The following is a 13,443-nucleotide window of genomic DNA, read 5'->3' on the forward strand; positions in this document are numbered from 1 at the left end:
TTTTAGACATGGTTCTAATTTTGTCCGCTCTGGCGCTTTTCTCATAACACCAATCTTCTATTATCGTAATTCACTGGTGGTATTTTTCCGTTATAGCCCTGCGGTCACACTAATTTCCAGAGCAATCCAAAAAAAAAAGGAAGCAGCGGAAAACGAACAAATACCTGCAGAATTTACATTTAAAGGAAGTCCGCATCAAAGAAACAGTAAAATGGTGGACTACAGCAAGTGGAAGAACATCGAGGTGAGCCCGCTGCTGCGAGCCAACCCAATTAGCCGTCTTAATCGGCATACTTCCTTTTAGATTTCGGACGATGAGGACGACACTCACCCGAACATAGACACGCCTTCCCTGTTCCGCTGGCGACACCAGGCACGCGTGGAGCGCATGGCGGAGATGGACCACGAGAAGGACGAGTTTAAGAAGAAGCGCCAGAGCTACCAGGCGCGACTCATGGACGTCAAGGAGCGAATCTCAAAGAAGGACGGCAACGAGGACGCTCTGAAGGTATGTCATCACACCGGATGCACTGCTCACTTGTTGCTGATTAGCCTGGGCTGGAATTCCCAATAGTCTCTTTAATATTTCTCTGTCCATCTAATCCAGATATACAATTTATTACTATTACCAACTCTAAGATGTACATACATAAGTACTATCAAATGCTATGCCATCCTCCTTATTGGCCATGATGAAAGATTCAATATGTGATCTGCAATTTTTATCACCACAGAAAGAGCTGGAAAAGATCGAGGCCGAGGGCAAGGAGCTTGACCGCATCGAGAACGACATGATTAAGAAGGAAAAGAAAACACCCTGGAATGTGGACACCATCAGCAAGCCCGGTTTTGAGAAGACCGTGATCAACAAGAAGGCAGGCCGCAAGCCGGATGAGAACCTGTCCGAGGAGGAGCGAGAGCAGCGCATGAAGCAGTTCGTCAAGGAGAACGAGAAACTTTGCAAGCAGTACGGCATGTTGCGCAAGTACGACGATTCGAAACGGTTTCTGCAAGAGCATCTCCACCTGGTGGGCGAGGAGACGGCCAACTACTTGGTTATCTGGTCCATCAACCTGGAAATGGAGGAGAAGCACGAGCTGATGGCCCACGTGGCGCACCAGTGCATTTGTATGCAGTACATTTTGGAGCTGGCCAAACAGCTGGACGTGGATCCTCGCGCCTGTGTAGCTTCCTTCTTCTCGAAGATCCAGCACTGTCAGCCCGAGTACAGGGCGCAGTTCGAAAGCGAAATCGAAGGTTTCAAGGGACGCATTCAGAAGCGTGCTCAGGAGAAGATTCAGGAGGCGATAGCCCAGGCCGAAGAGGAGGAACGCAAGGAGCGCCTTGGACCTGGTGGTCTGGACCCAGCCGATGTCTTTGAATCCCTGCCCGATGTACGTTCCAGTTGTTTGCTGTTTGGGGATTATTCGACTAACTTTTCTCGTATTTGGTCCGCAGGAACTAAAGGCCTGTTTCGAGTCCCGCGATGTAGAGCTGCTGCAGAAGACCATTGCCGCCATGCCCGTGGACGTGGCCAAACTGCACATGAAGCGGTGTGTGGACTCTGGTCTCTGGGTGCCCAATGCCGCTGACTTGGAGGGCGACAAGAAGGAGGACGATGACTCAGATGACGCCGCCGGTGGCGAGGAGAAGACCGACGATGCCAAGTCGGAGAGCGCGGCCAAGGAGGAGCCCATCTACACTGGCGTCAGCACAGAGGACGTTGACTGATCGCCGACACGTTTCCATCTACACCATAGCTCTAATCTTAATGTATTGTCCACAAGCATATTTCATCCTTAACCAGATCCTGCGTCAGTTGAGTTGTTGTATATAATTTGAATAAAGTCACATAAATTCTCAGTAACACGTCAACCATTCTGTGAACATTTCTGCCATTTATTCGTTTTGAATCGGAGTACATACAATGAACCGCCCGGAGCTGGACTACTACGCGGTGCTGGACCAGCCCAGAGACTCTACCAAGGAGCAGATTACCCTGGCCTACCGCCGCCTGGCTATTCGCCTTTGCCCACATCGCGACAAGAAGGACGAGCAGGACTTTGTGCCGTTGGCCCAGGAGGGTCGTCTCACGCATCTCTCGCCTATGGGCGAGCCCAGGCAGTGGGCCTACATCAACATGGCCTTCGATGTGCTGGGCAACGATCTCTACCGGGCCATATACGATCGCTATGGCGAGGCGGGTCTGTTCGAGGGAGTCATGCTGCCGAACGGTTACTTTCCGCCCTATCAGTACGATGGTGACCACATGAAGGTCTACGAAAGGGTCTTCGGCAGCTACTCGCCGTATGCCAACGTGATCGATGCCATCGCCAATCCACCGAGCTTGTACGCGACGCGGCAGCATGGCATTGGCGTGCGTTCCAAGGACGCCAGCACGGAGAGGATTATCGAGCTGTCTCTGGAGGAAGTGCGCACTGGTTGCGTCAAGCTGATGAACGTGTGGCGCCAGGAGATCGTGGACGCCAAGGAGTCGCGCTTGGAGAAGCGCAAGCACACCTTGAAGCTGAACATTGCCCCAGGCACCACGGCCGGAACTCGCTTCTGCTTCAAGGAGGAGGGTGATCGCTATCCGGCCACCATTCCGGGTGACATCATTTTCATTGCCGCCGACAAGCCGCATCCGGACTTTGAGAGGAGGAACCAGCATGACTTGGTCTACAAGCATTCTATTGACCTCTGCCAGGCTTTCACCGGCTTCACGTTCTTCATTTGCACGCTGGACAGGCGTCAGTTAAAGGTGGTCATTACGGACGTAGTGCAGCCGGGATACACCAAAGTGGTTCCCCTCGAGGGACTGCCCAAGTGCCGCAATTTGAATGCAGTTACGGCCATCAAGGAGGCCAACAAGAAGGTGGAGCAGTATGGGGATCTCATTATAGAATTTGATTGTGGGTTTTCATATTCTTTTTGGGGTTTCTTTTCTGATAGCTTTTCTGTTCCTTTTGTAGATATTTTTCCAAAGTACTTGACTCCAAATATGAAGCATATCACACGCCAATTTTTCCGCGAATTCCGCAAGCTCGAAGTTGAACTGGAGGAGGAGGAAGAACGTAACATGGTTTAATGGCAGACACCTTATTGTTTCCGTATTTGGAACACAGAAATTTGGCGTACAGCGAAAATAAATTAAAATGTTTTGTTTAAAACGATGAAAACAATACCCATATTACTTTTAGGTCTTTTCTTATTACAATTAGCATGATATTTTTGAATTTGATAATAAATATCCATTTGGTTACATTCACAGATATAACGGTCGAATTTGAACTGATTTTTAAAAGGTGGCAACTGTTCCAACTATATCGATTCTCTATCGATGAACAATGCAACCGCTCGGCAACCCTGTCCATCAGCTGTTCGAGAAAAGAAAATGCATTTGGCATTCCATTCCAGAGATAATTAAAAATCAATTGCTGAAGCAGCAGAGCAAGTGCCCACAAAAAAGAGTGCAACGGAGCGGGGAAACACTTCGTGGCATCCACACGGCGCAGTAACTGATCCGGAGCTGTCCCACTTAGCGTTCAAATCGGATTACCTGTTTCGCAGTTTAGGACAAAGTGTGCCAACGCCACAACGCCCCCACCCAGAAGTCCATAGAAACGCCAGCGGAAGTGGGATAGAGACGGAGACCACGCTCCACTGACCACGCACCGCTCGCTGGCCACGCCCACCGCCACAAGATGCACCTCAGCGCGGACATTTCCAGCGCCCTTCAGCAGATCGAGGCTGTGAAGAAGGGCATCGATGAGTCCGACGACCCCAAGCTGCAGATGCAGACGGCCGAGAGCCTCAGCACCATCCTGGGCATCCTGCAGGATCCCGTTTTTCGCACCATCGTCCACGTGCAGGACTCGCTGTCCGAGCTGAACGCACAGCTGGCTCAGCATCCGTCCATGTTGCCCAACGACTTCGACATCGATGTGGCGGGCAACCTTGTCCTCAGTCTGAATGGCGGCGAGGTGATGTACGACTTTGACGAACAGCGATCCTCGTCGCACTCCCACTCTGCTCCGGGCAGTCCGGATAAGTCCGGAGGCGTCGGCGAGGAGCCGCGCCCGCAGAGCCAGAACTCAAAGGGAGCCGGAGTGGCTGATCTCTACGCAACGGATTACGCCCAGATCCAGGCCATAGAGCTGGTCAACGACGGCACGGGTCTCGGATTCGGCATTATTGGAGCTCGCAACTCGGGGGTGATTGTAAAGACCATCCTGCCGGGGGGCGTGGCCGATAAAGATGGCCGCTTGCGCTCGGGCGACCACATCCTCCAGATTGGAGACGTCAATCTGCACGAAATGGTCTCCGAACAGGTGGCTGCCGTGCTGAGACAGTCTGGAACCCACGTTCGTCTGGTGGTCGCCCGTCCCGTCGAGCAGAGCGTACCCACGCCTCAGTACGCCCTGGAACCGGGCACTGCTGTGGTGCCAACGCGCGTCCTCGTCGATCCTGCCGAGCTGGAACGGTACCTCATATCGACCGGCTATCCGGAAATCTTTGGCGAGAGCTCCACAGCCTCCACTCCGCAGACCACCACGGAAGACGATCGCTTCGTTTATCGCGGCGAGACCTCCATGCTGATTGATCCCAACATCGACCTAGAGGAATTGCTTGCCCTTCCTGAAACGGAGAAGCTTCAGGTGGAGCTGAAGAAGGATGCCAATGGCCTGGGCATCACCATTGCCGGCTATGTTTGTGAGAAAGAAGAGCTGTCTGGCATTTTCGTAAAGAGCGTCTCGCCCGGATCAGCGGCTGACCTGAGTGGTCGCATCCGGGTGAACGATCGCATCATTGAAGTTGACGGCCAGTCGCTACAAGGCTACTCCAACCACCAGGCCGTAGAGCTGCTAAAGAAGTCTGGTCAGGTGGTGAACCTCCGCTTGGAACGCTACCTGAGGGGCCCCAAATTCGAGCAACTGCAGCAGGCCATCGCTGCGAATGACAAACTTCCATCCAGTGCTCCTGGAACGCCTTCAAGGGCTCCCATGCCCACGCCTGTGGCTACAACGTCCTCGGCCACAACTACACCATCACGCAGCATCACTCGGGAGTTGGAAGAGGAAGCTTTACCAGCGCCAGAAGCATTCATGACCGCTCCGCCGTCGGTTACCACAATGACCACCACCACATTGAGCTCATTTGGAGCGGGTAAGCAACTGGTAGCTGTAAGGGATTCACTGGACGGCTCCACGAAGATCATACCCACGGAAGTGGTACCCTTGGCGGATAAAACAGAGGTGAGTATTAGTTAAAGGAGTAACACGCTAGCAAACCTTACAGTTTAACATGTTTCAGGCCAAGAACAGCGGTGTGATCACCCGTCACAAATACTACACGGATCCGGAGCTGTCGGACGACGCTGAAACCGAAATTATTCGCAAGTGGCAGAAGATTGTGGGCTCCGATGTGGAGGTGATTGTGGCCCAGATCAAGAAGTTCGCGGTCGGCGGCTTGGGAATCTCCTTGGAGGGAACCGTTGACGTCGAAGGAGGGCGCGAGGTACGACCCCATCACTATATTCGTTCAATCTTGCCCGACGGACCCGTAGGCGTGAATGGAGTACTTCGCTCTGGCGATGAATTGCTGGAGGTAAACGGCGAGCGGTTGCTGGGCATGAACCACCTGGAGGTGGTGGCTATACTCAAGGAACTGCCGCTGGATGTGCGCATGGTTTGCGGTCGCAACAGGAACAGCTCGCTTCTCCCATTCTCTGATGACACCCTGAAAAAGTTGAGCAACAACTTTGAGAACCTCCTGCCTGCTACCGATCGCCTGGTGAAGGCCAAATCAGATGGTAGTCTGGCCACCGCGGGCTCCGTGGCCGATGGAGATTCAGTGGCTGCCGCCGCTGCGTCGTTTAGTAAGCTGAAGTCGCGCTCCCTGGAGCCACTGACCGGATTGGCTATGTGGTCGTCCCAACCGCAAATCATCGAATTGGTCAAGGGCGATCGTGGTTTGGGCTTTTCCATTCTGGATTATCAAGATCCGCTGGATCCCAACGATACGCTGATTGTAATCCGTTCTCTGGTCCCAGGGGGCGTGGCTCAATTGGATGGACGTCTTATTCCAGGAGATCGATTGTTGTTTGTGAACTCCATTAACCTGGAGAACGCCTCGCTGGACCAGGCTGTGCAGGCTTTGAAGGGTGCTTCCAAGGGAGTAGTGCGTATTGGGGTGGCCAAACCACTGCCCATGACGGACAACTCCCTGAAGGCTTGCAGTAACGCGAGCACTACCAGCGAGGAGACCTTGGACGCGCAGCCATCGCCTCCAGCCTTGCCCACAGTTGCTCCGCCCGCCATGCCGCCCAGTGCCTCCATGGGAGCTGAACCGGACCTGATTCCCGATTGGCGGAATTAGGGAGTTACAACGAAGAATTCCACACATTCCAGGCAGCTGAATCTTTAAACCTGTTTCTGCATCCAATCAAACGCGGTCGCATCGGAATTTAACAGCTTTTTAGGGCTTAGTTAGTCGATATTTTCTACGAATATAGAACAGGCAGTAGAATCTGCCAATTTGAAAGGATGCCAGAAGTACAGGACCAGAAGTACCGAATCAAAATGTTATGCATATTATTAGCACCGAATTGTGTTTGTCCCCTAAAAACGAGCATTCCACAAATATGCAATATATTAAACCCCCTAGTATTAGCAAATGAATTTTAACATGGTATTGCCAGAATGTATGTACTTAAACTAAATTAAATAATGTACCTTCCGTACGGTCAATGAGTATCACTTGGGGAACGGAATGGATGATTTGGCGGGGGTTATTGCACACGGTTTAGCTGTCGTTCGATCCTCATGTAGTTGCGTCTGGACAGGACTCGATCGCGGGCATAACTGACCAGGTAGCTCAGCAATCCGATTACAAGGCACAAGACCTCGAATTTCAGGAAGTTCATTTGCTCGATGAGCGCGACCCGGTCGCAGCTTCTGGTTACGATCTCGCCACTCTGGCAGCGCAGCAACTCCTTGTAGTGCGTGTGGATGCAGACGCCTAGGCTCCGGCTGACTATGTCGAATTCGGAGCACGGGTGGCACTCCTGCACTATCGTGTACTTCTCATTCCGCCAGCAGGTGGAATTGTCTTCGATGACAAACTGCGGCTCTCGGCGACGGGGTCCTTCTGCAGCATATCGGGATTCCACGAAGAGGACGAGGATGGTGACCATCGTTAGGGCTCCTAGTCCAAGGAGCATGTGGTGTCGCTGGCAGTTCTCTAGCATTGTGGAGGCGGGCAGCTAACTCTCGTATCGGGTCAAGTGTTGGAGACAACCTGGAAGAACCTATGTATGCTAAGTGGATGGATAATTCCAAGACAATATGAATGGTATTACTCGTATACCTTTTGTTTTGGTTTTTCTTGCTATGAAATCAGCTTTACTGTGTGACCAGGCGAAGGCGTTTATTTTTGTACAGCCGTCTTTGGAACTAGTTCATGTTTGGCGATTCAGATAATATAATTTAAGAAGTAAGAATTTGCACATGCATAACTTTTGTATGTTTGCATAACGTGATTAATTGATTGAAAAAGTACTTATAGTTTCCTGGGTAATCATTTAAGCCTCTGGTTCCGCTCCGGGTTGCGGAGCTGCAGCAGTGTGACCAGACAGCGGACAGGTCGAAACTAGTTCGCTGTTTACGAACGACAATAAACGGAGACCAAAACAATTACGGAGGACAAGCACAAAGCGGACGTGAGAAATCTGTGAAAATTTTTATAAATCGCGTGTGTGGGCGCTTCAAAAATGGTGCTGCGATCGGGGATCATAATTCCGTTTCAGTTTCGCGACACGAAAAAGCTGCTGATGATCGGGGTACCTGAGGAGAACCGCAACCTAAACATATGGGACCTGAAGAACGTGGGTAAGCAGTGGTGTGAATGGGCAGGGGGTGGAGGTGGAGGCCAAAAACACGGAGCCCCCAAGCGATTAGGCTGCCAAGCATGAAATAAACCTAACAAATCCCACCCCACAGTGCGCGCCGCCTTCGGGATCTACAACTTCGAGTTCCGGAACAAGAAGATCGGCTTCAACATCCCGGACGAGCTGCTGCTGCACTATCTGGCCCAGAGGCACGATCTCACCAACTTCGTTATAGAGATCAGTCAAGGTAAATAGCGTTTAAGTTACGGCTAAGCCGCGTTTCAATTAGCGTTTAAGCGTTCGAGTGACTGCGGGCAACCCAAAGTCGCGGAGTCGCGGTGACGCGGAGTTCCGGAGTCCGGAGTTTCGGAGTCCGGTCTTGTTTGTAGATCAGTTGTGTTTATGTAGACGCTGCGTGCGCTTCGCTTGTAAGTCTCTGCGATTGCCATCTGTAATAAAACCCAAATTGTAAAATGCTCCCTCTTGCAGCTCTGGACGATGGCCACGCCAAGGAGCTGCTCTCCTACGAGCCCTCCTGCTCGATGGCGGTCCTGAAGCACCACGCCCATCCGCACCAGCACCACGTGCCACTGCCACAGCGTTCCAATGAAAGTGCCTCGCACCACGCCCACGAATTTGTGCCTGGCTCCCAGCCCTCCTCTCCGGCCCTAGGAATGAGCTCTGAGGCTGTGGATTCGCCACTGGACCAGCAGGGCAACAATTCGGTGTCGGAACCAACGGACAGTTCCCACAAACTTCGCCTGGGTCAGGCTTACTCGGAACGGACGCCAGAATCGATGACCCAAGCTATTGACCCGATGGATATAATACCCAAGTCAGAATCCGAATCGGAGGTGGAGCGTCTGCAGCGGGCCTCTAGATTCCTGGCGCGCCAGGAACAGCACCAAGCCCAGCAGCAACAGCATCAGCAACAGCTGCTGCCTGGTCAGCAGATCTTCCCCAGCTACACGCATCCTTTGCCGCCAATGAATGCACCAAATGCCTCCCAACAGTCGCCTTACACGCCGGGTCTGATGAGTCGCTTTAGAAGTGAGAGAAGCACTTGTACCACTCTGAAATCCGAACTTAATCCCTTAAAATTCTCTTCAAGAACGCGGCGAACGCATGTCCAAGGACCAAAAGGAGCTGTATGTTAAGTTTTTCGAGGACAATCCCTGCATGCTCTCAAACCATCGCCGTCACGATGGCCTCACCGAACCCCTGTGGGCCAAATTGGCCCACATGTTGAATAGTGTTCCCCAAGGAGCCGTAAAGAACGTGGAGGACTGGAAGCAAACCTTTGACGCCTGGCGGTATCGCATCTTCATGTACACACGCTACAACTCCAAGCTGAGCATGTCGGAAACGACCGATCCTAAGAACTTCAAACCCCTGACAGCTACCGACCAGAAGGCGTATGCCATGTGGACCAGCCACAAGCACATAGCGCCGCAGGACTACGAAAAGATGGACATGTTTGTGCCGTTGGACGAAGCCACCACGGCAACTAACAGCTACGACTACTAGACCGGGATCAAAGTGCAAAAAATGAAACTGTTAATGTGTACTTTAACTAGTGCTAAGAAATACAATACTTTTTAAGAGAAAGAAACTGCGTTTTTTATGTTGAATTAGATTAGACATAAAATATGTAATTCAAAATTATATCTTCTAAATACTAAATACCATACTTATTTATTTCAGTCTATGATGTCGCCCTGGACAACTATGTGCTGAATCGCCAGTGCAGCTGTGCGAACCAGAAAATGCTCAACGATTCGCCAACGCCCGAGGAGCCCACCAATTTGTGCCAGCCCAGCAATGTACTGGAGGCCGCGCCCACTCCGCTCATGGCTCTGCCACCCTGCGAGGACGAGGATCATGAGCCCGAGCATGAGCATGAGCACGAGGAGAGCATGAAGTACCGGATTGATAAGGCCAGCAGTGGAGCTGCCTCCGCGGAGCTGGGCATGCCCGCCTACGAGGCCTGCTCGCCCAAGATGGACTACGATACGCAGGACGAGCTGCCGGACTCACCGCACTCGCAGCCGCTACCACCACCGCCTTTCCCTTTGCCCGCGGCCCTGCCACCGCCGCCCACCTCGCATCACCAGCATCTGCAACAGCAGCAGCTGCAGCAACACGAGGTGAGTTTGTCCACTTCTGGCATATGTGACGATTTTGTGTAGCTGCCGTATTATTTCAGGAGCGCATCCAGCAAGAGTACATAATCCAGCAGCAGCAGCAGCATCAACACCTGCAGCAGCAACACCTTGCTCTCCTACAGCAGCAGCAGGAGCAACAGCAACAGATTCAGCAGCAGCAGGGAGTCAACATGGCCATGGGCACTACTACGACAAACAACATTCGACGTAAGTGACTCCATTTGAAAAAGTACACCCAAACAAACTAAAGAAAACACTATAAAATCTAATTTTAAACATCAATAAAATTTATGAGATGTACATATATTACTCTTGTGGTGATTTAAACATTTTACTACGCCGATCAGGTCTTGGAAATGTTTTTAGCTTGTCCGAACTAACAAAACACATTCCAGATTCTATCTTAAGATGACTTCACCCTCCTGTATACTTCTTCCATTTATTGCCCAGTTGTGGCATTGTTCCGATGAATTGCCAGAAAGATTCAAAATGTATTTTAATAAAATAATGGCGGTTTTCCATTAGGGCTCCAATCGCGATGTCCATAAACAAAGCATTCCAATATGATCAGGTGCATATTATTTGCATTAATTTGACCGTAAATACATGTATTTGAATGTTTAAATAATAATTTTGCTGATTGCGGAACAATGGTGTTAATGAGTGCAACTGTTTCTCGCCCGCAGAGCGCAAGGAGCGGATGTCCAAGCGGCAGAAGGAGCTGTACGTGCACTTCCTGCAGCAGCACCAGTTCATCAACGACCACCGTCGCAACGATCCCGTGCTGGACCCCTACTGGCTGAAGCTGGCCAACCTGCTGAACGCCGTGCCGCAGGGCGCCGTGAAGCACGTGACCGAGTGGAAGCAGACCTTCGACAACTGGCGATACCGCATCTTCCTCTACGCGCGCTACAACTCCAAGCTGCAGGACGAGGAGGCCCAGAATCCACGCAACTTCAAACCGCTGACCCGGACCGACAAGCAGGCCTACATCATGTGGATACGGAACCCGGACACCGCGCCGCCCGACCTGGACAAGATGCGCAACGTCTTCTGCAACCTGGAAGAGACGGCGTTGCAGCAGGAGTAGTGGGCCATTCGTCGTAGCTGTAACATTTCAAATCTTCTTTGTCACCTTTTCAATGGTTTTTATCGTGTTAGTCGTGCGTATGTGTGTCGCTGTTTTTCCTGTTTTGGGAATGCATTTTCCTTTTAGCTTGTTGTCATTGTTATGCCTTTTTGAATATTAAACATGTGTTTTTTTGAATGAATCGCTAATTTTAGTCGCAAAATATGCGCACCTACTATATTTACACTCTGGCCAAGCAGGTCGTTTGCCCCAGCTGCTGTTTTGCATATGCTGTGGCCACAATGAACCCTAATGCTGAACAGGTTATGGAATCAATAACAATAAGTGCGTGGACTTGCTCAGCTCAGCGCGTATTTCTGGCAAGGATATCGAATTCGACCGCGATGGCTTGGCCTTGAAGGCGTTGATCTGAGTGGCTCCATGACAAACTCCTTTCAGAACCAGCTCCACTCGTATGGCTCCGTATCTCCATCTAGACATCCACGCCCACGTCCATTTCGTCTACCGGCGCTGATTAATTTGCTGCCCGCGGCGGTACAGCATCCATCCAGCGGGGCCTGTTGTACTTGTCGCTAATCCGCGGCCATTAATTATTCGTTCAATCATGTTCGATACGCCCGATGCCGCCGTTCAATCGACACTTGGCAGCTTGGTGGGGATTATTTTTATTGTCAAATCCCGATAATAATTCCTTCTTTTGCCGATCTGCGAATTAGTTCCAGTGTTTCTTGAACCTGAACCTGAAATGCCAACTGCAACTGAAAAAGGGAGCCCCAGCGATTAGCATATTGTTAATTAAAAAGAAATTGTTTCGGTTCGGTTCGATTCGGTTCGGCATTGGTATGGGTATTGGGTTTATTCTTCTGATTAAATGGCAATTTATCATAAATTATTACACTTAATTGTGTGCAATTGCAAAGTGCAAGTGCTGCGGGACCATTAGAAATCTTGTTTTATGGCCGGCAGAAATGTGTTACATAAACAACTAACTTAAATGAGCGTATCAGCTCGGGCGACATTACAAATGACTGGTAATCGCGGGGTCTCCCCTAACAGAGACCCTCCATCGCCTTTTGTCTTCTGTCTGTTATCTGCGTGGCTGCCAATTGCCAATCCTAATAAAGATAAATGAACCCGCACTCATTCCAACCGATCCACTTCGATCCGCTCCGTTCCGAAGGCATTGAGTTGGGTTATTGGCTGTGACTTTTGCGGCCGATTGCCCCCGAATCGGAGCTGGGTTCTGCCATATGGATACATGTGAAATAAAGTACATATGTATTCCGATTTTTGGTATAACAACTCCATTGATTATTTGAGTTTTGTAACTAATATTCTTTCATTATATCTTTCACCACAAAACTCTTATATATTTGTGTACAATATTTAATATCCAACAGTATTTATTTCCAGTGCTGTTTATATCTGCCGCGTCAGTCAGGCGTTCAATATCAATATTTCAGCATTCAGCGTTTGCATTCGAGAATTCGTGGGTTGACATCTAGGTGGCATTCGTTAGATGTGCCCGGGTATGAATTATGACAGGTGGGGGAAAACAATGCGAAGCCTGATGGCTGGTGGCTTGTGGCTCATGTTTAATTCATCTGTAACTGCATATGGGGCACAGGGTAACCGGGTAGCTGTTCCCAGATCGGCGGTCGATAGTCGTTGACAGATTAATTCGAAGTTGCGAGTCCAGAAACCAGAAATGTGAGCCGTGTCGGTAGAACTGGGTGGAGTTGGGCAGGGCCAGCACATAGCGATAAGGCTTCGTTTCCTAACCCAGTTTCCGCCGACTAATCCACTCCAATCCCAATCCAATCCCGCAACGCTATTGGAAAATTACCATGTATCAACCGCTCGCTTGCAATGGTAATTTATCAAAATTAAAATTATCGCATCAGATTAGTGCGCCTAGCAAAATTCTCCCACACTCTCACCACAAAAAATAAAATACTTGCAAAAGACCAGCAGCAGTTAAGTCCCGAAAAAACAGCGAACAAAAACTAAAACTTCATCAGATCAATCATAAAGACATAAAAAATGCTGTAAAAACGATAAAAACACCATAAAAGCGATAATAATCTTTTGAAAGACCTGTTTTGCCCAGCAATGATCAGCGCAGACCAAAGACAGTTCCACAGCCCAACAACCACCATCACCTTTACTAAAGCAGGCATACAGTGAGGGAAATATGTAAGTAAACTATAATATAATATACATTGACAAGCAGCAGAGGTAACCTTTTCAAATCCCATTAAGAGCGCCTAATTTTTTTCTGTGCACTTTACCATATCACA

The 13,443-nt window shown here is 50.2% G+C and overlaps 5 protein-coding genes across 7 annotated transcripts; 4 read left to right on the forward strand and 1 right to left on the reverse strand.

Moving 5' to 3' along the window:
• The first annotated feature begins 84 nt into the window (after positions 1-84).
• LOC120450137 (hsp90 co-chaperone Cdc37) lies at positions 85-1,875 on the forward strand. Its single transcript, XM_039632964.1, has 4 exons — positions 85-244; positions 305-508; positions 735-1,394; positions 1,459-1,875. Exons 1-4 carry the CDS (start codon positions 212-214, stop codon positions 1,729-1,731), a joined length of 1,170 nt encoding a protein of 389 aa, XP_039488898.1. The 5' UTR covers positions 85-211; the 3' UTR covers positions 1,732-1,875.
• LOC120450141 (dnaJ homolog subfamily B member 13) lies at positions 1,875-3,193 on the forward strand. The gene is made up of 2 exons (XM_039632969.1): positions 1,875-2,912; positions 2,973-3,193. The coding sequence occupies exons 1-2, from the start codon at positions 1,928-1,930 to the stop codon at positions 3,086-3,088; spliced, it is 1,101 nt and encodes a 366-aa protein (XP_039488903.1). The 5' UTR covers positions 1,875-1,927; the 3' UTR covers positions 3,089-3,193.
• A 167-nt stretch (positions 3,194-3,360) lies between these two features.
• On the forward strand, positions 3,361-6,742 carry LOC120450136 (patj homolog). Its single transcript, XM_039632963.2, has 2 exons — positions 3,361-5,255; positions 5,314-6,742. The coding sequence occupies exons 1-2, from the start codon at positions 3,705-3,707 to the stop codon at positions 6,376-6,378; spliced, it is 2,616 nt and encodes an 871-aa protein (XP_039488897.1). The 5' UTR covers positions 3,361-3,704; the 3' UTR covers positions 6,379-6,742.
• Positions 6,634-7,487, reverse strand: LOC120450143 (protein JTB). 2 transcript variants are annotated; one of them, XM_039632971.1, is made up of 2 exons: positions 7,369-7,487; positions 6,634-7,309 (listed from the first exon to the last, which is right to left on the reverse strand). In XM_039632971.1, exon 2 carries the CDS (start codon positions 7,247-7,249, stop codon positions 6,791-6,793), a length of 459 nt encoding a protein of 152 aa, XP_039488905.1. In that variant the 5' UTR covers positions 7,250-7,309; positions 7,369-7,487; the 3' UTR covers positions 6,634-6,790. The 2 variants fall into 2 exon arrangements, with proteins under 2 accessions (XP_039488905.1, XP_039488906.1); XM_039632972.2 differs by having other exon boundaries at positions 6,634-7,299; positions 7,369-7,429.
• A 176-nt stretch (positions 7,488-7,663) lies between these two features.
• On the forward strand, positions 7,664-11,324 carry LOC120450140. 2 transcript variants are annotated; one of them, XM_039632967.2, is made up of 5 exons: positions 7,664-7,889; positions 8,001-8,135; positions 9,593-10,035; positions 10,095-10,260; positions 10,740-11,324. In XM_039632967.2, exons 1-5 carry the CDS (start codon positions 7,772-7,774, stop codon positions 11,141-11,143), a joined length of 1,266 nt encoding a protein of 421 aa, XP_039488901.1. In that variant the 5' UTR covers positions 7,664-7,771; the 3' UTR covers positions 11,144-11,324. The 2 variants fall into 2 exon arrangements, with proteins under 2 accessions (XP_039488901.1, XP_039488902.1); XM_039632968.2 differs by lacking the exons at positions 9,593-10,035; positions 10,095-10,260; positions 10,740-11,324 and adding exons at positions 8,378-8,938; positions 9,000-9,490 and having other exon boundaries at positions 7,668-7,889.
• The last annotated feature ends 2,119 nt before the right edge of the window (positions 11,325-13,443 follow it).

The sequence above is a fragment of the Drosophila santomea genome, chromosome 3L (genome assembly GCF_016746245.2).
Source record: "Drosophila santomea strain STO CAGO 1482 chromosome 3L, Prin_Dsan_1.1, whole genome shotgun sequence".
Lineage (NCBI taxonomy): Eukaryota > Metazoa > Arthropoda > Insecta > Diptera > Drosophilidae > Drosophila > Drosophila santomea.

Excerpts from the sequence above, each read along its gene's own strand:
- LOC120450137 (XM_039632964.1), top strand. The coding sequence starts at position 212 with ATGGTGGACTACAGCAAGTGGAAGAACATCGAG. Across the intron at positions 245-304 it reads GCAAGTGGAAGAACATCGAG|ATTTCGGACGATGAGGACGA; the intron begins GTGAGCCCGCTG and ends ACTTCCTTTTAG. Across the intron at positions 509-734 it reads GCAACGAGGACGCTCTGAAG|AAAGAGCTGGAAAAGATCGA; the intron begins GTATGTCATCAC and ends TTATCACCACAG.
- LOC120450141 (XM_039632969.1), top strand. The coding sequence starts at position 1,928 with ATGAACCGCCCGGAGCTGGACTACTACGCGGTGCTGGACCAGCCCAGA. Across the intron at positions 2,913-2,972 it reads TCTCATTATAGAATTTGATT|ATATTTTTCCAAAGTACTTG; the intron begins GTGGGTTTTCAT and ends TTCCTTTTGTAG.
- LOC120450136 (XM_039632963.2), top strand. The coding sequence starts at position 3,705 with ATGCACCTCAGCGCGGACATTTCCAGCGCCCTTCAGCAGATCGAGGCT. Across the intron at positions 5,256-5,313 it reads CCTTGGCGGATAAAACAGAG|GCCAAGAACAGCGGTGTGAT; the intron begins GTGAGTATTAGT and ends AACATGTTTCAG.
- LOC120450143 (XM_039632971.1), bottom strand. The coding sequence starts at position 7,249 with ATGCTAGAGAACTGCCAGCGACACCACATGCTCCTTGGACTAGGAGCC.
- LOC120450140 (XM_039632967.2), top strand. The coding sequence starts at position 7,772 with ATGGTGCTGCGATCGGGGATCATAATTCCGTTTCAGTTTCGCGACACG. Across the intron at positions 7,890-8,000 it reads ATGGGACCTGAAGAACGTGG|TGCGCGCCGCCTTCGGGATC; the intron begins GTAAGCAGTGGT and ends CCCACCCCACAG. Across the intron at positions 8,136-9,592 it reads CGTTATAGAGATCAGTCAAG|TCTATGATGTCGCCCTGGAC; the intron begins GTAAATAGCGTT and ends TATTTATTTCAG.